The sequence below is a fragment of the Tarenaya hassleriana genome, unplaced genomic scaffold (genome assembly GCF_000463585.1).
Source record: "Tarenaya hassleriana unplaced genomic scaffold, ASM46358v1 Cleome1, whole genome shotgun sequence".
In the NCBI taxonomy this organism is placed as follows: domain Eukaryota; kingdom Viridiplantae; phylum Streptophyta; class Magnoliopsida; order Brassicales; family Cleomaceae; genus Tarenaya; species Tarenaya hassleriana.
This window is the reverse complement of record NW_010960187.1, coordinates 8,723,322-8,742,455: the sequence shown is the minus strand read 5'-3', so window position 1 is coordinate 8,742,455 and position 19,134 is coordinate 8,723,322. Positions and strand designations below refer to the sequence as shown.

General features: G+C 35.8%; 4 protein-coding genes and 1 non-coding gene across 7 annotated transcripts; 4 read left to right on the top strand and 1 right to left on the bottom strand.

Annotated features, from left to right (window-relative positions):
* The first annotated feature begins 2,450 nt into the window (after positions 1-2,450).
* TRNAY-GUA lies at positions 2,451-2,536 on the top strand. Its single transcript is given in 2 exon segments — positions 2,451-2,487; positions 2,501-2,536. It is a non-coding gene; the product is annotated as a tRNA-Tyr (tRNA).
* Positions 2,537-3,889: 1,353 nt separating this feature from the next.
* On the top strand, positions 3,890-6,342 carry LOC104820208 (COBRA-like protein 6). The gene is made up of 6 exons (XM_010550576.1): positions 3,890-4,117; positions 4,279-4,355; positions 4,800-5,259; positions 5,366-5,519; positions 5,651-5,928; positions 6,015-6,342. The coding sequence occupies exons 1-6, from the start codon at positions 4,033-4,035 to the stop codon at positions 6,290-6,292; spliced, it is 1,332 nt and encodes a 443-aa protein (XP_010548878.1). The 5' UTR covers positions 3,890-4,032; the 3' UTR covers positions 6,293-6,342.
* Positions 5,263-10,051, bottom strand: LOC104820215 (uncharacterized protein At4g06598). Of its 3 annotated transcripts, XM_010550581.1 has the most exons (8): positions 9,849-10,050; positions 8,296-9,034; positions 8,030-8,105; positions 7,783-7,909; positions 6,850-7,047; positions 6,130-6,274; positions 5,844-5,963; positions 5,263-5,752 (listed from the first exon to the last, which is right to left on the bottom strand). In XM_010550581.1, exons 2-6 carry the CDS (start codon positions 9,015-9,017, stop codon positions 6,243-6,245), a joined length of 1,155 nt encoding a protein of 384 aa, XP_010548883.1. In that variant the 5' UTR covers positions 9,018-9,034; positions 9,849-10,050; the 3' UTR covers positions 5,263-5,752; positions 5,844-5,963; positions 6,130-6,242. The 3 variants fall into 3 exon arrangements, with proteins under 3 accessions (XP_010548883.1, XP_010548884.1, XP_010548885.1); XM_010550582.2 differs by lacking the exons at positions 5,263-5,752; positions 5,844-5,963 and having other exon boundaries at positions 6,188-6,274; positions 8,296-9,030; positions 9,849-10,051; XM_010550583.2 differs by lacking the exons at positions 5,263-5,752; positions 5,844-5,963 and having other exon boundaries at positions 6,191-6,274; positions 6,786-7,047; positions 9,849-10,049.
* Positions 10,052-12,593: 2,542 nt separating this feature from the next.
* LOC104820204 (U2 small nuclear ribonucleoprotein A') lies at positions 12,594-16,256 on the top strand. The gene is made up of 8 exons (XM_010550572.2): positions 12,594-12,736; positions 12,832-12,872; positions 13,332-13,461; positions 13,552-13,757; positions 14,356-14,529; positions 14,765-14,815; positions 14,911-15,078; positions 15,941-16,256. Exons 1-8 carry the CDS (start codon positions 12,655-12,657, stop codon positions 15,944-15,946), a joined length of 858 nt encoding a protein of 285 aa, XP_010548874.1. The 5' UTR covers positions 12,594-12,654; the 3' UTR covers positions 15,947-16,256.
* A 424-nt stretch (positions 16,257-16,680) lies between these two features.
* On the top strand, positions 16,681-18,723 carry LOC104820197. The gene has a single exon (XM_010550566.1). It carries the CDS (start codon positions 17,233-17,235, stop codon positions 18,529-18,531), a length of 1,299 nt encoding a protein of 432 aa, XP_010548868.1. The 5' UTR covers positions 16,681-17,232; the 3' UTR covers positions 18,532-18,723.
* Positions 18,724-19,134: the final 411 nt, after the last annotated feature.

Sequence of the window (19,134 nt, the reverse complement as noted above, 5' to 3'; positions counted from 1 at the left end):
TACATATATATATATATGTATGTATTATATAGATATATGTGTATATATAAATATGTTTTATATATGTGTCATATATGATTTTTTTTCTAAAAATCATACATATATATATAATATTTTTTAGGGAAAAATACATATATAACACACAGATACACAGTACACTGGTTCCATCTCTGCATCTCCAAGTCTAGTATAGTACATATATGTACGGACTGGCCAAGGAGCCGTTTGCTTTTGTTTTGTTTGCACTCACATATATAGATATATATGCATCCTATGTATATATATGTATATATGTATATATAAATATATTTATATATGTATATAATTTTAAAATTTTTATAAATATGTTTATATATGTGTATAATTTTTATGAATGTATATAATTTTTAAAATTTTATTTTTATTAATATTATTTTATTTTTATTTTTTATTAATTAATATTATTAAATATTAAGAGTTGATGATGTGACAGGTGATTAGGATGTCATGTCAGTATTAAATAATATTTTTTTTCGTTCAGGGTTTTGTTTGCCAATTTTTAAAAGTACAGAGTTTTAATTGCCAATTTTTAAAAGTACAATATTTTTTTGGATAAAAAAAAAGTACAGGATTTAAATTGCGACGAGAGAATAGTACAGGGTTTTAAATGGAATTATCCCTAAATAAAAAGAGATAAATAAAATTAATTAGAGAAAAGAAAAGTGAAAAGGAGGAAGCAGAAGTCCACTTAGTGTTCTAATCGTCTTTTTTGTTTGGGTTAATTTCGCCCTAATTTCATCTTTATTTATTTATTTAAGTTAAATTCCATTGATGTTAATGTTTGAGAGAAAGGTTCGGTTTTCGAACCGAGGACCAAACCGTTTAAAAATTCTAGATAATAATATTTTTAGAAAATCAAATTTGAATATAACATATTTAAATAAAACAAAAAATTTATTTAAAATATATTTAAAATCAAATTTAACGATATATATATATATATATATAAGATATATATATATATATATATATATAAGAAAAACAAGTGGCAACAAAATTGTTTTTTAAAAAAATAAATAGTTTTAACAAAAAGGTAACTATAACCCATTGCAACGTAAAAATACACGTATATATACAGAAAAAAGGGGAAAAACAAATTTACTGCTACAAAATTTACTGATAAAAATAGTATATTTTTTTCGTCATTATCGTAACAAAACTCGAATTTGTTTCTTGATTAGTAGCTATAAAAACACGAACACAAGAAACTTTAATATTGTCTTTTCGGTATTTTTGGGGAGAGAAAATAAAATAAAATTCAAAAGAAATGAAGATTGTTTATTTCATCGCCATTCTCGCACTGATCCTATCGTTCACTGGTATAATAAGTTTTTAAAGTCTCTGATTTATTTATATCATGGAAATACATATTTTTTTTAATCAAATTTTAATGTTAATTCGCTTTTTTAAAAAAAAATAAAAAATAATTATACGCAGGGAGCGAGAAGGCCATGGCGAGGAATATTGGTGATGGTAAGTAAGTTTTAAGAAAGAAAAAAAAAACGCAATTACAAAACCCATATTCCTCGTACGTACATGTATTTAAATATTTTTTTTTCCTACGTTATAATTACGAAAATATTAAAATAATTTGTTGGGTTTTTTTTTTTTTTTTTTTTTGCAGAAATAATCGCGAAACCGGATAAGTACACGGGGCAGATTTGCGCGGCACAAGAACCATCGATGACGAATTGTTGGGAGAGAAGATGCAATGCAGTTTGTATCAAGAAGTATTCTCCTGTCGGGACCGATTCCGCAAGCGGACGTTGCGTCAAATCTGGGTCCAAGAACCTTTGCGCCTGTTTCTGGCTTTGTTAAATATAGTTATCAAACTATATAAACATCAATCTTTATCTACTTATATATATATAACATTCATAGGGTGATATATGAGTGGACAAACGGTTAGATTCAGTCTATCCGGTTGCAGTATATTCGAGGTTGATTTGTTCGAATACGATTAATTCGAATTCGTTTATTTCAAATCTTAAAAATTTATTATGAGACAGGTAGTTATTTTAATAGATTCAATTTAGTTAGGATATAAAATGGGTCAACTTTCAAATAATAAACCATGCCCACGTTTTCAATTTTTATATATTCAGAGGGGGAATGATTTCTATATAGTAAAATCTTATGATAAATGAGAACAAAATAAATCGATATCAAAACAGAATATCACATTGTTCTTGAATTCGTTCATAGCCAATCGAATTATATCGATGCAAAATTATATGAAATACTATATTGATGTTTTTTCTTATATAGGTAAAATAATGGTTGGATTTTAATCGACAAAGTGATGATATATGTGTATTGATTTTATATGAGTAGTGGTTTATTTTTAATTAATAAAATAAATGAATTGTTTTATCAATTATATATTTAAAAAATACCTACGATTTCAACCTCCGACCTTAGCTCAGTTGGTAGAGCGGAGGACTGTAGTTGGTTGCAGATGATCCTTAGGTCGCTGGTTCGAATCCGGCAGGTCGGATGACTTTTTAGATTTTCCGTCTAGAATTTTTTATATATATTTTTTTTTATCCCAAAATGTTTTCTTTGTTGATTTTAAATTAATTAATTTTCAATTTTACATAGTCGTCTCTTGGGTTTTAAATAAACAAAAGGTCCTTAATATCTGTCAAATTCCTCCATTGCCTACAAATAATAAAATTTCCATTTTTATGAGTCATTACGAGATTGTTTTCTAAATATGTTTTACATATTTCGACTAATTTGCAGTTTTTGTGAATTAGCGCGTACAGTTGTTGCAGATATGTTTAACTCAATAAGGAAAATTGATGAACTTATTTTATTTATAAAAAAAAATCCAAAGAGAGAAACTTCAGCTACAAAGAGATATTTTCCCTTTATGGATTTAGAAAAGTTTAATTGCATTACTTTTAGATTTGAAATTTGTTTATTAATATTTACCTACGAAATTTATTATTTCTTTATGAAAATAGAATGTAATTTGCTAAGAAGTTTTAACAATTTGTAGAGAAAGTTCCATCAATTGTTTTTCCTTATATGGCAGAATACTTCTGACAACCTAAGAATTTATTTTACAATTTTTTTAACAAAACTTTGGCCATCGAAAATATATGTACGTACACACACACATATATATATATATATATGTGTGTATATGATAATATTAGATTTTGTATTTTTTTTTAATGTATTTTTCATTGTTGAAGTTTTATACAGTTAAGTTTAGTTTGGTTGAAAATATCAACCATGATCTTCAAGGACTAAATTTTACCTATATGTTGTAGTGTAAATTCAATTACAATCTAAACATTGGATTTTATCCATAGTAAAAAAAACTATGGGTTAGGAAACGGGAAAATTATAAATTTCATCATGGAATAAGAAATAAATGTTGAAATTGTAATTTGTTAAGTAAAAAGGAAAATGAAAAAAAGGGTAAAAGAGATGCAGGTGTTTTGTTTGTTTGGTGTGTGGTTAATTAAAACGAGAAATTCAAAAAAGAAAAACGCACCACCTTTTCTGTTCTGACACATTCTTCTCTTCTCATTAATTCCCCTAATTTAGTATTAAAATATAAAATATCTTCCTTTTTTTTTATGAAATAAAATATCTCCCTTAATTTGTATATTGCGTTTTAACAAAAAAAAAAAATCTATTGTTTTTGTTGTGTTGCTCCCTGGTGAAAATTATGCAATTTTATAATACGTCAAAATCAGATGCATTAAAAAAAAAAAATCGATATGGGCTTTACCAAATATATGTGCGTAAATAAATGTGTGTATTATACGAGTAAATAATATTATTTTACAGCTTGAATGTTTATATACAAACAGTCAGACAGTCTTTCAAGCTGCTCATTCTCTTTGTCACTCGGACAGGGAATCTGAAAAGCACTTGTTCTGTCCTCCTTTCTCATTTTTTTTTTCTTAATTTTAAATTCTCCATCGACCCAAATTTATTTATTTATTTATCTTGCTTGAGAATCTGAAAATCAACATGTTGTTCGTCGATCAAAGGCAAAAGGGCTCGACGTTGATCATCGTCGTGTTCGTCTCTCTTCTCTTCGCGATCTCACCAACTGGTAAGCCCCCAACGCACAGTCTCTTGAATATAATCGTTCATTTTGTTCCATTGATATTTATACAAGAAAAAAATCATTTGTTTTTATTGGTTTAGGGTTTTTGGCAGTGAATTAGAGAGCGATGATTTTTTGTTTTTGGGATTTTGGTGAAAAAATTGCAGAAGGGTATGATCCTTTGGACCCCAACGGAAACATTACGATCAAATGGGATCTCATTGTCGGCGGCTCTGCACCCACCGTATGTCCTTCCCTCTAATACACTTGTCAAGTTTCGGCATTATTGTCGGATTACATCTGTATGTGTATATATATATATATATATATGTATGTATATATCTACGAGACTGGAAAAGGCGAAAATTCTGTCACTGTTCTTCAATGGGACCCTCGTGATTATGTGGGAGCTGGGTTTCAGTTAGATCTTACACTATAATTTACAATTGAGAAAATCGCCAAAATGTGAATTTTCACATTTTTTTTTTCGAGAGAGAAGGTTGAACCTTTTGTGAAGAAAACTTTTAAATTGCAGAGAAAAATGGCCAAAACCTTGAACTTTTTCTATGAAAACCAATGCAAGTTCAGATTTTTTTTTTTGGGTCATTTTCACCAAAAACTTAATATTTCGATTCCATTTTATATTTTTACTTACGGGTGGTGTGTGTGAAAATGGGATGGGGAACAGGTACTAGTAACAATCACTAACCTGCAACAATACCGGCACATAGAGCAGCCAGGATGGAGAATTAGCTGGGACTGGAAAAACCATGAAGCCATATGGGACATAAGGGGGGCGGAGGCAACCGAGCAAGGCAACTGCTCCGCCTTCCTTTCCTCCTCGGCCCCGCCCCCTCATTGCTGTCTACGTCATCCCGTCATCGTCGATCTCCTCCCCGGTTCTCCCTACAACCTTCAGGTCGCCAACTGTTGCCGTGGTGGCTTTATCTCGTCCATGAATCAAGATTCTTCCAAGTTCGCTTCCTCTTTCCAGATGAGCATTGGTTCCTCCGATACTGAGCCTTACGAGTTCTCTGTTCCCGAGAATTTCACCTTGGGTGTCCCGGGTTATACCTGTGGGAACGCTACCTCTGTTGAACCGACCAAGTTCACCGAGAAAAATAGGCGTCACAAAAAACAGGCTCTAGGTATGTACGCTAGTGTGTTTTTTTTTCTACTGAAAGAAATTTGGCAAGATTAAGAGATATGAAGACATGTTAGATTTCAGACTTATATGATGCATTTTTTGGGCAGCAACTTGGCATATTACGTGCGTATATTCGCAGATTCAGTCGTCACCGGCCCCTAAATGCTGTGTCTCGTTGTCTGCTTTCTACAACGAAACTGTTGTTCCTTGCCAGAGGTGTAGTTGTGGCTGCCAAGGTCTGTCCGGGGCCCGCTGTGTCAAGTAAAACTCTTCAAACCCGTTTTGCTCGAACTCTATTTTCATCCTGCAATGCTAACCAATGTAGTTAAAAAGATAAGATGCAAACAAATTGTATGAAGAAGTGATATCTGTGGTTTTTGTGATTGTTTCAGCAAAGGAGAGGCGCCTCAGTTGCTGCAACAGCACCAAGATCCTACTGTGGAAGTGCCACCGGTGGTGCAGTGTACACGGCATATGTGCCCAATAAAAGTCCACTGGCATGTCAAAGTGAATTACAGAGAGTATTGGAGGGTTAAGGTCACGGTAACAAACTTCAACGTAATAAAGAATTACTCGGAATGGAACCTGGTGGTGTTGCACCCGAATTTGAAGAGCATCCAACAGGTATTCAGCTTCAACTACAAGCCCCTTCGCCAGTACGGCTACCTTAGTAAGTTCACTTGTCTTCTCTTCTCTTCTTCTCCCCTGTTTGATCAATACCCACTTGATTAATCTGGGGGTCTTGTCTTGTTCCAGACGACACTGCTATGTTCTATGGGCTTCCCTTCTACAATGATGTATTGCTTCAATCAGGAGAGACTGGAAATGTACAGTCAGAAATTCTGCTTAAAAAGGATCAAGGGAACTTCACCTTCAGTGAAGGTTGGGCTTTTCCCCGAAGAATTCTCTTCAACGGTGATGAATGTGTCATGCCTTCACCCGATGACTACCCGAGGCTGCCCAACCGTGCTGCTTCCGCTGACATTAGCCTTCTCCCCGTCTTTCTCTCAGTTCTTCTGCTAGCATTTGTATGATGAAACAGTCATCGGACCTCATCGGAACTTCATTCTTGAAGCTCCGGCTATTTCAGGAGCCAAACCTTGATATGTATTGGTAAATTTTTGCATAAAAGAAAGAAAACACAACTTTCAAGTAAAACAAGTAAGAAGGCTAATCTGAAGTAAAGCAACTGAATCTCAAGGCCTGTTAAGAATTCTACAAAATGTTTCACAAACTTCACATGAAGCATTCTCTGTCAAGGAATGCAGCTTTATCATAAAAAGGCAAACAGACAACCGTACAGATCATAGTATCTTCCGATATTCCTAACCCAATGTATCAGTGTACTTTTGGTTTTGCGATCTTTAACTTAGACCACCTCAGGCAAGCCATCTGCTGGAAAATACAAGCTTTCGGTAATGGCTACCAGGTGCATGCAGGTGAGTTTATTTGTCAATAATCAAAAGAGATGCAACGATATAAGGAGGCAAACAGCGTGGGAAGACAGAGAGCTCTGAGATAGCTGACCAGGGTTCTGACCCATGATGCTGATGACAGTAGGAAAAACCGATTGACTAAACGTGGAATTGACCTGTCGTGGATGTAGAGTCATGGGTAGCGCTCAGATCATTGCTTTTCAGGGAAAGGTTAGCAAATTGAGAGTCGAGATCTTTGCTAGTTGCACGCCGGTGATTGGTTAATGGTTTCTGAGGCAGCTCTTGTTCCTGTTGTGGCTGATACAAGGCTCTTCGTAGCCTCCCGATCTCCCTTTCGAGTACTTCCTGTTCCACTGGATAACAAAAAAAGCCCTCATGCATTGTACTCGCTATCAAGATGCATTCCCTTTTCATAGTAAAAAACCATTCTACATGTAAGAAGAGCCCTTCTATGCAGCCAACAAGTCATGCAAGAGGCTACTAAGGGCCCTAGCATGTTGCAATAAGTCTTACACATAAGTTAAAGATGAAAGTCATTTAAACATTTGTATAAATGATGCGGAATCAAAATATGCATCCAGCATATACCGACTGAAAACCCATTGAGAAGAAAGGTGATTATTTCTTAACAAGTCTATTGGGTTTCAGACATATCTCAGCAGGTTTGATTTCCATGAACTTTCTCATAGTCATAAAGCTGAAGAAAACTTGACAATCGCAAGTTGAAAAAAATCCGGATCCACTCTTCCAAACACTCTCACATCTCAGATAAGTGCTCAGCCAATAAATTTCAGTTTGACTTTGTATAAAGTCCACAAATATAACAATCTCATCGAGCTCTCTCATTCTTTCCACCAATCCTTCAGAAACTCATGGCAGCATTTCTTTGCGGTTTATGAACAGTAACTATGGTTCTTATTGTGCCTTGATATAAACAATACCCTTAGAAAATCCAATAATTTGGGCAACAATCAGTCTGCTCATACTCAATCTATAGACCATCCAATACCTAGTGAAAAGCTACAAATTCATACTTCAGGAAAAACTAGGATCAGATGAAAAAAATATCATCCCAAAAAGAAACTTACAATGTTTGATGAGCTTCTCATGAGCTAAACTTTCCAACCGCTGCTTAAGAGATTTATTCTCCATACTCAGAATAAGATTTTGCTGGTTAAGAAAGTCAAGCTCAGCTGAAACTTCAGAACCTTCTGCCTACGGATACAAAATAAAAATAAAAAGTTCTGGTTCAGTGTGTTAAAGCACCTACTCTTACTCAGAGCATATTTTCCCCCCTCTTATGCCAAATGTAAATCGAGTTCTTTAGAGCCTTGCCTGCAAAGCTTGTACATTCCTTTCCAACTCAGCTATGTACTGAAGCTTGCGTACCCTTGACCGTTGCGCAAATTGCCTGCAGCAAATACAAACTAAGCATGTTACATGAAGTGAATTTAAAGTCCAAAGCAACTCAATCTGAAAAAGAAAATAAGTTATAGACATATTCACCACAGATCTCGGCCAAAAAAAGTTGGAACGAATACCTTCCATCAAAAGAAATTTGAAAGCATAATAAATCAAGGAACAGTATACAAATCACGTACTGTTTGGAATGTTTTGTATTGTCAGCTTCAGAAATGACAGGAAAAGGATTGGGGATTCTTCTCTCAGGAGACACCTTATTTAGGTTATGAGAAAGACTTTCTGCAGAATTCTTTGTTTCGGCTGGCGAACATGTTACTGTATCTTCTTCTTGAGACATAGCCAAAGCTCCTATGTTTTGGCGGCCAATGCTTTCTCTAGTGGAAGGAAGCAACCCAGGATGAGCCCCCGAGGCGATCAAATTATTCCAAAGTCTATTATCTTGTTTTACAAAACCAGCATCAGAGTACAACGAGGCATCCTGGGCTTTTTGGCTACGATCAAACTTCTGAATTCCTCGTTGAGGAGCAGGAACCACACTCCTATATTTGAAATCATTCAGAGTCAAACTTACATTTGAAGCGTTAACCGCATCAAGATATGCAAAAGAATCACTTGATGAACGCCGATGGCCAGATCTGCTAGCAGGAGTCTCTGGCTCATCGAGAAGATCATCAAGCCAAGAAGGCTGTTCTTCTGTTAGATAGCTTTCAGAAGAAGTCCGCTGGTGGTGCCCTTTTCCTTCTCTGGGCTTTCGAACAGGCTTTGATCCGTTAAACTCACTAGGTATATATTCAGCATATGATGCTGACACGCTAGGAAAAGGAATTTTTGGAGGAAGCAAAGCATGCTTTCCTGGGTAAATCAAGTTCCTAACATTCTGTGATTGCTTGGAGGTAGCCATTGCCAACTTACACCTGCCTGCCAAATGATAGAACAAATTTATGCGCTGATACACAAGACCGTCTCATAATTGTAAAACAACATTGTCATAAAAGCAAACCTAACTAAAGGTTCGGAAAAAAAATCAGAGAGCAAAAAAAAAATAGCAAAAAGAATTATCATTATTATGCACCGGTTCATATAGTACTAGTACAGCCACCAAGGATCAAAGCATCATCCAAAGCATAAAGTTCCATGACCGGCAAAAAAATCCAAACCAAATCAAATCAAAGAACAGAAGGAACAAACATCGACAGAAAAAGACAGATTCAACTACTCAAATCACTGTGTCAAACCACGATCATTTTCTCTAGCTTGGCATCCGAGAACAAACTAGGGGAGATAGAACAAAGAAAACATGAAGAAAACCCTATCCCAACAAATGGTCCTGCTCCGGTTTCTTTCTTATTGAGCTAAATCAAGCAAAAAACTTGGAGTAAGTAATCACAAGAACAAAAAGTTTCTTCACTTCAACTATCAAAAACTTGCTATTTCAAGTATAACACCACTCGTTTTTTCCCCGCATTTTCTCAGCAGCCAAACAATAAAAATGAATGGAGCACAGTAAGACAAAATGCTTGCTATTCAGAATCCAGAAAAGCAATCCCTAAATCTAGAATTCATAATCTTCGTCTCTTGAGCAATCAAGAAATGCAACGAACGAAGTAACAGAAGTCCAAGATAAGGAAAAAGACTGAATCACACAACGCATATTCAGATTCCCCTTACAGATAACATCCCGACATTCATTCTACTTCTCGACAACTACTGAGTAGAGAAACAAAAAACTAACCTGTCGGAGACAAAACCAAGAACTCGAGACTTGCAAAATGCAGATACGGAGACTGAAATCGAACCGATGAAACGAAAGAGAAAAAGAGCACACGCAAACACTCTCTTTCTCTCTGTTCGCCGGAGATCTCCTCCGGTGAAATCTGCGAGTCTGTATTATTCTCCTTCCCCTTCACTACGCTGTCTCCGACTTTCTTATCGTTTAAAAAGACAGAGAATAAGAAAACTTCGGGGGTTAAATACACGATTTCGGAAACTTTTGTCCTCAAAAAGTAACCCTAAAGTCTTCTCTTTTACCCTTTGGATTCATTTTAAAAGTCGTGCAAGTTACTATCATATTTTTAAATTCACCCCCAATGTTTCTTTTCTTTGCGGAATCGAGGCTCAAACTTGAACAAAAGTGAGGATCAGCTCCGATAGTGGGGAATGACGTGGATTTTTAAGTAAAACTTCATTTATTTATTTTATCATTATTTATCGCAAATGATAATCTTTTTTATTTATCATTAAAAGATATGATATGTAATAAATATGTTTTATATTGCTCTTCCATAATACCGTTATTAATATAGGTGGGTTGGGTAAAAGGTTTCATTTTTATTTTTTAGTATCGTATATATAAAGCGGTTTATTTTTGCCTTGTGAAATTATTGGTTTCCATCAACATTGTTCTTATCTTAGATATTATTTAAAATTTCATTTCTATGTTAGGTTTTACTTTGAACTTAAAATAAGGTAAAACAATAAATAAATTTATATACATACCATGCTGATATTATTTTAAAGGGAATATCCCAAAATAATACCTGAACTTCTCAATTTTGACAAAATAAAACCTAAACTTTATTTTTTATCAAATAAAACCTGAACTTTATGTTTCAGTCAAAAATAAACTTGAACTTTACAATCTTTGTCATTTTTAACTCTATTGCTGATGTGGCGTTCCGACATCCTACGTGACAAGTCAACATTTTGACCGTATTTGACACATCATCGTCCACGTGTCACGATATCGGAATATCACGTCAGTAACAGGATTAAAAATGATAAAGATTATAAAGTTCAGGTTTATTTTTGACTAAAAAATGAAGTTCAGGTTTTATGTGATAAAAAATAAAATTTAGATTTTATTTTGTCGAAGTTCAGGTATTATTTTAGGATTTTCCCTATTTTAAAAGTAGATGCAAGACAACCATTTGTTTATTTAAAAAAAAAAAATATAAAGACTCGTCAGTCATTATTGTAAATGAACATTCTGAGGAAGGTGTTGGCCATAATAAATAATCATTACAATAATCAAATGCTAAGTATTAAAAAAAGAATTTTTAATGAGTATTAACTACGTCGTTAGAGTTCTCGGTGTTTTTGGTTGGATGTACGTTGTAATGTAATGACAATTTGGACCGACCGGGAAAAGCTTGGTATAAAAATATTATATTTATCAAATGATGCATAGAGAAACAAAATCATTGTAATATCCACATATACATAATAGTAAAAGATTCTCTGTTAATGATTGTGGAAGATTATGTTTTGATTAGATTTGACTATTTTAGTTTGAATAAATATAATGGAATAAAAATAAATCCAATAACGTATAATTGTATTTATATTCAATCCATTTAAAATGTGATGTGATTTTTAAAAATAAGATTAATTAAATTCGGAATAAATATAAATATAGTTTAAAAATATTTTAAAGTTTAGTTTTTATGAAAATTGGATTAAAATGAATTATAATTGAAAAACAGTGATATAAAATATTTTAAAGATATATTTTTTTAAATGGAAAGCTAATTCAAAAAATAATATACTAACCCTCGTATTAGTTTTAACATTTATGCATAAAAGCATTGGATTATACTAGTTTAGCATTTTTTTCGCATAATTACACACGCATTATATATATATATTGCGTAATCATGGGTGAGTTGGAAATGTTCTGTTAGCTACAAGTAAAGTGCAACAATGCGGAGCAAGTTGCTAAATATAATAACAAAAAGAAATTGAAATTTAAACTCAATAATAAAATGAAAAATAACATGTATATATATATATATATATATATTACAAGTAGAAAGAAGACAAAGGATTGTAATCTCATCTTTCTCCAACATGTCTTTTAAAATTTTTCAAAAACCCTTAAAAAATATCCATAAGGGGCCCCTTTCCCCACAATCCACATTCATATTTTCTTTATATCATTGATCACTACTGTATGTTACAAACAAAACCATATATTATCTCACTTTAAATTCATATTATATGAAGCCACATGTATATTATCTTACTGTAATTTCATGAAATATTATATATTTTTTCATCCTTCGAGATTACATGCTATATTCTTACCTTTCAAAAGTTGAAAATTAATAATTAAAAATATTTCCTCTCTCTAACACCCCCTTTTATATCGAACGTTGCAGTAAAACGTAGCTAAAATTCATCTTCAAAATTTTAACTAACTATTTTATATTTAGTCGTACCATTTTTTTTCTTACCGTTAGTACCGCTCTTTAACGGTTTTTATCGTTTCCATTGGACTGACTATTTATGTCGTTTCAGAATTATGAAATAAGGCCCGAAATATTTAAATCGATTTGGGCCTAAACAGACGAGCCCATAAATTAGGTGTAATGGCAGATGAACATTTCTATTTTATTTTATTACACATAAATCCTAAACTATTATTTTATTACAATTGTTACCATTTAATTTAAGAATAATCTTATTTGGACTCCACCAGTCTTATTTTCTGCTGAATGTGTTGGAGAAACCCCAAAGGAACCCTAGAATCTTAGAAGAAGATGGTGAAGCTCACGGCTGATTTGATTTGGAAAAGCCCTCATTTCTTCAACGCCATCAAGGAGCGTGAATTAGATCTCCGAGGCAATGATTTTATCGCCCATGTTTTTGTACATTTTTCCTAGGGTTTTTGGAAAACCCTAACTCCTGCTAACCCTTTTCGCCTTGTTTTACTGCAGGCAACAAGATTTCCGTAATCGAGAACTTGGGTGCCACTGAGGTACTGCCATCTTTCGTCTTCCGACATTTTTATCGGGTTTTGTCCTTTTCTCGGCTTTGTTTCTGGCTCAAATGTGTTTGTGTTGTGTTTGTTATCGCTCGAATTGTTCACTGTAATTTTGTTGTGTTTTTTTTTCCCTCGTATGTATCTTCTTCTTCTCCGTTTGCCGGTTCTTCTCTTCGTTCCGTGTTAGGTGGAATTTCCTATCGATCCATTCAGACATGTGGGCGACTGTGTTTTGATCGTTTTGTTTTGGAAGCTATTAATTGGCTTCTTTTGATAGATTTTGGCTGTGATAGTAGATTCATTATGTGGAATTCTGACCCAGAAAAATGTTGTTGTGTTAGACGCTAGACAGTTTCATTTTCAAATCTGTCACAGTGTTACTTCTTCTCATTAAGTTTCATTTTGCTAATCATCTTTATGTGTCACAGCTGACTTATGCTGACTTGATTACAGGACCAATTCGATACAATTGATTTGTCAGACAATGAGATAGTCAAGTTAGAGAACTTTCCGCACCTCAACCGCTTGGGCACTTTGCTCATAAATAATAATCGGATCACCCGAATAAATCCCAACATTGGAGGTTAGTTCATCGCAGGTTCTGATAGAACTTCGAAAGATGTTGTTTTCTATCTTGATTAAATGTGGTTCTCATATGGACGTTCTTTTGCAGAATTCCTACCGAAGCTACACACCTTGATTCTTACGAACAACAGGCTTGTGAACTTGATCGAAATTGATCCACTTGCATCCATTCCAAAGCTGCAGTACCTTAGTTTGCTGGATAATAACATCACCAAAAAGCCAAATTATCGCCTTTATGTGATTCACAAGCTAAAATCACTTAGAGTACTTGATTTCAAAAAAGTGAAGGCCAAGGTGAGGGCATTGCTCTTTGCTTCATTCTTTCTCTGGTCTGGCTTACGCTACGATTCCTAGTTATTGAAGTTATTAGTTTGGAAATGATTTATCCTATCAGAAGAAAAAGGACATCAGAGAGAGGGTGAGGGGGGAGGGTGTTCCTTTTTTTCTTTTATACTCTGGTGACCAACTGTTTTTGTATTTCTGAATTAGAATTTGTTTCTTTTTACATTTCAATTAAAAGGCTAACATTTCTAATGATGTTTGGATTTGAATGTGACTGGTTGGCATAGCTTCTTCAAGCTTTAGACTTCAGGGGTTTATATAATATTTAATCTTGTGGTGGACTATAATTTATTGTTTTATCTAGTTGAGTTATTTGCAGTACGAGATGGCCTTGTAAAAGATTGTCTCATACTCTGAATAATGAGAAACGAGCATTTTCAGGGTTGTTTAGATCCTTTGTACTGTTTTTTTTCCTCTGTATTGGCTGACTCCCTAACTTCTTTATATTGGGAAATACAATACTAGGAAATGGGTTTCAGACAGTAATGTCTATTAACAAAAAAGAAGAAGCAAAGAAAGCAATAATGTCGACAATCTTATTTTATTTCAGGAGAGGGCTGAAGCAGCAAATTTGTTTGCAACTAAAGAAGCTGAAGAAGAGGTAAAGAAGGTAGCTGCGAGAACCATTACCCAAGAGGAAGTTCAGAATGCGTCTGATACTGCAGAAAAACAAGAGACTCCAAAAGTGGTTGCTCCTACACCAGAACAGATTATAGCGATCAAGGTGCGATGATTTGATATTTTCAGTATGCCAAGGTACCCATGATATAAGTTCTCTCCCAAGATGGAAACCAAAATAAGAACCTGGAATTAATTTCTGGTGTAGGCGAAAGAGAATTGGAAATGGGGATTAGATAGCAATAAGAGATACACTCTATCAACTCAGTCATGTTTGTCAAGGACGTGAAACCTTTAATGTTTGATAGTAACGATGATGATTTATTTCCATGATGTTCCAGGCTGCCATTGTTAACTCCCAGACGCTAGAAGAAGTTGCAAGACTTGAACAGGTCCCTTCATGCTCTGATCAAGTGTGTTACTGTTGTTATGATGCTGTAAGGTTAATTTTGACCGTTTTCTTTTTATTTGGCTTGTTCACGAGCAGGCTTTGAAGTCTGGCCAGCTTCCTGCAGATCTGATTATTCCAGATGATAACACTAATTCTAGCAAAGGCACAGAGCATGAAAAGTCCTTTTCTGGTGATCAAAGCATGGCTGATGCTCAACACGGAAAGATGGAACAAAAAGAGAACGATGGATCTGCTCCTATGGAGGTTAGAGTTCTTAAAGTGTTTTGTTTCTTAGTGTGTGATTTTGTGGCTGTAGAACTAGATAGCAAAACCATGGTTATGGTTTACCTGCAACTTGCTAAGATGCTTTTAGGATTGGGATCAAAATGAGCTGGGGTTTGGACGTCGGCCAAAATTAAAGTGGTTGTGGCAAGTGATGGTTTGGTATGCTGAACTGTTTAGCATTAGAAAGAGCAAGGAGTCCTCATATGTATATACCTTGTCTTTCCTTCTATTGTAGCTTTTACAAACCACCTTACAACTGTTATCTCATGGGAGCATGAGCTGCAAATGCTGTCTACATGATGGCAAAAAATGTTTTTTCGTGTAGCATCGCTCAATGCAAAGTCGTGAATAAGCAATTTGGATAGGCATTTTTGGGTAAAGGTCCATGTCCTGATGATGGGTTCTGATAGTTCTGATCTGCTAATCTGGCATTTTCATGGTATATCTCAACAATTTTGGTTAGGCTTAGAACTGAAACTGGTTTGGAACCCAATCATCTAGAGATCAGAGTGCGCATATAACCAAAATCCTTCTGACCGACCCTAGACATAGGGATATTTAATAAAGGTGGTTTTATGCATCCATTTGAGAACTAACATCACTAAGAATAAGCCTAAGGTGTACTATCTGATCATTGTGGCATCAATAGAACCTTATCTCAGAAGCCATAAGTTGATGTGGTAGCGTAACGGTTCAATGTTATTCTAGTTACCTCACTGGCTGATGCCTGTCTCTAAATTCGCACAAAGACCTTGTTGGGCTGTCTGCATTAAATTTCTTTGTGGGTAATTCTCTTCTTTTTTTGTACTAAAGTTTCTGCGTTTCTTTTTCCTCTGTTCAGGAATAGAAAACGTGGATGTTGCATCTCAAAATCGAGGTGGCATTATACGAGCGAGCTCTTGAATGGGTACAACCGGTCCTGACAAACTTTGCGGTGCTGTAAGAAAATTTTCTGTCACTTCTGTAGGAACTTTTGAGCTACACACCCTGTAAGCTTTTTTTTAATGGAGATGAGTTATTTCTCTTGTTTCACCTTCATGATGGTGGGAGGAGTTTATCGTTTTATTACCTAGTCCGCATTCACAAAGAGAGGATGTATACAAGTACGACCTTGTGTTATCTTGATTTGTAGTTTCATTTATTTCATTTTACTTGGAGGTCTTATGGGTTCATATAATTGAATATGACATGGAATTCAGAGTGGTAATAATTGCTTATGGATGAATACGTTGACCATTTCGATATTATATTGTACATGATTTGATTTATTCACGTCTTTGGGCATAACCAACCCTTTATTTTGTTGTGGCACAGTTATTTTCTGTAAGATTTTGGGACTTATACCCCACGTAATTGACAGGGAATGGTAATGGATAAGATTAACAGGAGAGGCGTGACGGGGAGAGAGAGAGAGAGAGCTGAAAACCTAATAACAGAGGTGATGAGATTACTTGTAGTGCAAGTTATTGCCCATGAATTTTGGAGGAAAGAGCTAAATATAGTGAGAGGTCTTGCGTGAAGCATGGCAACAAAATCACACCCCTTTATATTCTCATTCTCATTTCCCATCTTCTCTTGCAGGAAAAAAAATATACAAAAAAAAAAGAAAACTTGGGCCTCAAGAAAAAGCTCCTCTGCTCTCATCCCATGTTGCTTTCCTTCAAATAACGCCACAGATGAAAAGGAACATAAGGAGGCAACATCCGAGGATCTGGTCTTGAAATTCTGAACCAGCAGACAGAACTCCAAAAAGAAAAAAAAAGACATATACATACATACATACATATACATATGTGTATATATTATATGTGTCTGTAAAAAGAGCAGAGGTGGGAACAGAGAGAGAATATGATGGAGGTTCAGAGGATTAGGCAGTTGATGTCCCTTTGGTCTAATAAGCAATCCAACCGTTCCTCTCTCGTTGGTGGGAATCACACTGCCGCTAGGTTCTGTACTCGCTAGAACTCTTCTTCTTCTTCTTCTTCTCCTCCTCCTCTTTTTCCTTCTCCTTCTTCTTCTTCTTTCCTGCTTATTATTCTAATAATCTCTTCTTGTTTTTATATTCGGATTTCTCCTCCACAACCTTTTACTTGTTGTTTCGTCCTGTCTGAGGTTAGGACAAGAAAAAAAAGTATGGGGCTTTTTGTTATCACTCAAGACTTTCTTCATTCCATGTCCCAAAAGCATGTTCCTTTCCTCTTCAGAAACAAAACCTGCTTCAGGGCTCCTCATTCTGGAGTTTTCGCCCTCCTTGTCAGATCGATGCTTTTGGTTTTGCTGTTTCTGTCGTTTTCTTGGTTAAGTTTCCTGAGATCTGGTGTTACCGCCATTGCTGCTGAATCGGTCGATCACTTTGAGTCCGATGCCGAGAATCCCGAGCTCCTGCCTTTGCTTTTCCGTGATCTGGAGAAGGAAGGTCTCTTCCGGCTCGGAGATAAAACCCTTTTCGTGAACGATGGAGAAGACAGCGACGGATTCGTTGTTTCTGGATGCTCTGGCATTTTGAATCAAGACGAGATCTTTCTCGTTTCCGCGACTGATCAAGAGAGGCAGAGCAGTACTCCGAGCGAGGCTTTTGATTTCGCCTTCACGTATGCTCGCCATTTCAGCTCTTTTGAGTTTATAGACCGAGCCCTCAAGGTTGGGGGCATTCTCGCTGTCCAGTTCACTCGTCAAGGCCCTCCTCCTTCATCCTTCTCGAAACCTTCTAACTACGAAATCGTCTACTTGAGGCGTTTCCAATACACGATACTGGCGATGAGGAAAACGGGATATTACACGGGAAAGATTCATCAGAACTCGTTCTCGAAAAGAAAGCTTCTCGATATCTCGTCTGATGAAGCCAGGAAAAGGGCACTGAACAAGCTGGAGGATGTCCTCTTGGAGCCTCCAAGGGCTTCGTCAAGAAAATCAAGAACGTATCTGAAACGAACCAGGTATCTTCCCGACCTGATGGGCGACTCGCTGGATCTCGGAAATTACCCGAGACGAGTGTTTATCGAGGTGGGAGCCTCGGAGAAGGAAGGAGTGAGCGTAACGGAATGGTTTGCAAAGAATTACCCGACGAGGAACCTGGAGTTCGAGATGTACAAGATAGAGACAGTGAGCGAAGAAAAGAGTAACAGCAACGAGATGAATCTCGAGATAGATTCGGTACCGCAGAGAATGGGAATGTCGGAATGGATGAGAGAGAATGTGAAGGAGGAGGAATACGTGGTGATGAAGGCGGAGGCCGAGGTGGTGGAGGAGATGGTGAGGAGCAAGACGATAAAGATGGTGGACGAGCTTTTCTTGGAGTGCAAGCCAAAGGGTCTAGGGTTCGGAGGGAGGAAAAGCCAGAGCAACAATGGAGGTAGGGCTTACTGGGAGTGTTTGGCATTGTATGGGAAACTTAGGGATGAAGGAATTGCAGTTCATCAATGGTGGGGTTGACCTTCAGGGCTCTGGTAATTATTTCAAGACAAGATAGAGAGACACTAAATCTTTGTTTATGTTTCGTTTTGTGTTTGTCTTTTCTTCTTTCCTTAATTTTCTGTCTCACCCTGTGATTATCCAATTTGTTTGTGAGAATGTTTTTTTTTTTGTTGTTGTTGTTTGATGTGTAAGTAATGTACTCAACTGTAATATCTATCCCAGGGCTCGAGCTTGTTGAGATCGACGTCGCGAATAACATCGAGATCGATCTTGATGTTAGAAACCTTCTTCCTGAGGTAATACTGCAAGAGCTCTTCTTCGGTCGGATGAAACCTGAACCCAGGAGGCACCTGAGACTGTCCGTTCACGGATATGTTCATAGCTTCCGACATTTTTTTCCTTCTCAAAAATATTTTCAAGGAGAGATTATAGACAGATGAAAGAGGAAGAGGAAGAAGAAGAGAGAAGGATATATGATAACACTACCAAACTGAGAGTTGTGTTGTACGAAGAAGATGAGAGCAGAGAGTGAGTTTATATATATGTGTTTTCAGACGCATAGGACCAAAAACATATATGCATGTGGAAACCGCATGTGTCTCCTTTGCTTGCCTCTCTTAT

Excerpts from the sequence above, each read along its gene's own strand:
- LOC104820197 (XM_010550566.1), top strand. The coding sequence starts at position 17,233 with ATGGGGCTTTTTGTTATCACTCAAGACTTTCTTCATTCCATGTCCCAA.
- LOC104820204 (XM_010550572.2), top strand. The coding sequence starts at position 12,655 with ATGGTGAAGCTCACGGCTGATTTGATTTGGAAAAGCCCTCATTTCTTC. Across the intron at positions 12,873-13,331 it reads AGAACTTGGGTGCCACTGAG|GACCAATTCGATACAATTGA; the intron begins GTACTGCCATCT and ends ACTTGATTACAG. Across the intron at positions 14,530-14,764 it reads AACAGATTATAGCGATCAAG|GCTGCCATTGTTAACTCCCA; the intron begins GTGCGATGATTT and ends ATGATGTTCCAG.
- LOC104820208 (XM_010550576.1), top strand. The coding sequence starts at position 4,033 with ATGTTGTTCGTCGATCAAAGGCAAAAGGGCTCGACGTTGATCATCGTC. Across the intron at positions 4,356-4,799 it reads TCGGCGGCTCTGCACCCACC|GTACTAGTAACAATCACTAA; the intron begins GTATGTCCTTCC and ends GATGGGGAACAG. Across the intron at positions 5,260-5,365 it reads TCACAAAAAACAGGCTCTAG|CAACTTGGCATATTACGTGC; the intron begins GTATGTACGCTA and ends TTTTTTGGGCAG.
- LOC104820215 (XM_010550582.2), bottom strand. The coding sequence starts at position 9,017 with ATGGCTACCTCCAAGCAATCACAGAATGTTAGGAACTTGATTTACCCA. Across the intron at positions 7,048-7,782 it reads TGAGAAGCTCATCAAACATT|TGGAACAGGAAGTACTCGAA; the intron begins GTAAGTTTCTTT and ends TTTGTTATCCAG. Across the intron at positions 6,275-6,849 it reads TGACTCTACATCCACGACAG|AAGAACTGAGAGAAAGACGG; the intron begins GTCAATTCCACG and ends AAATGCTAGCAG.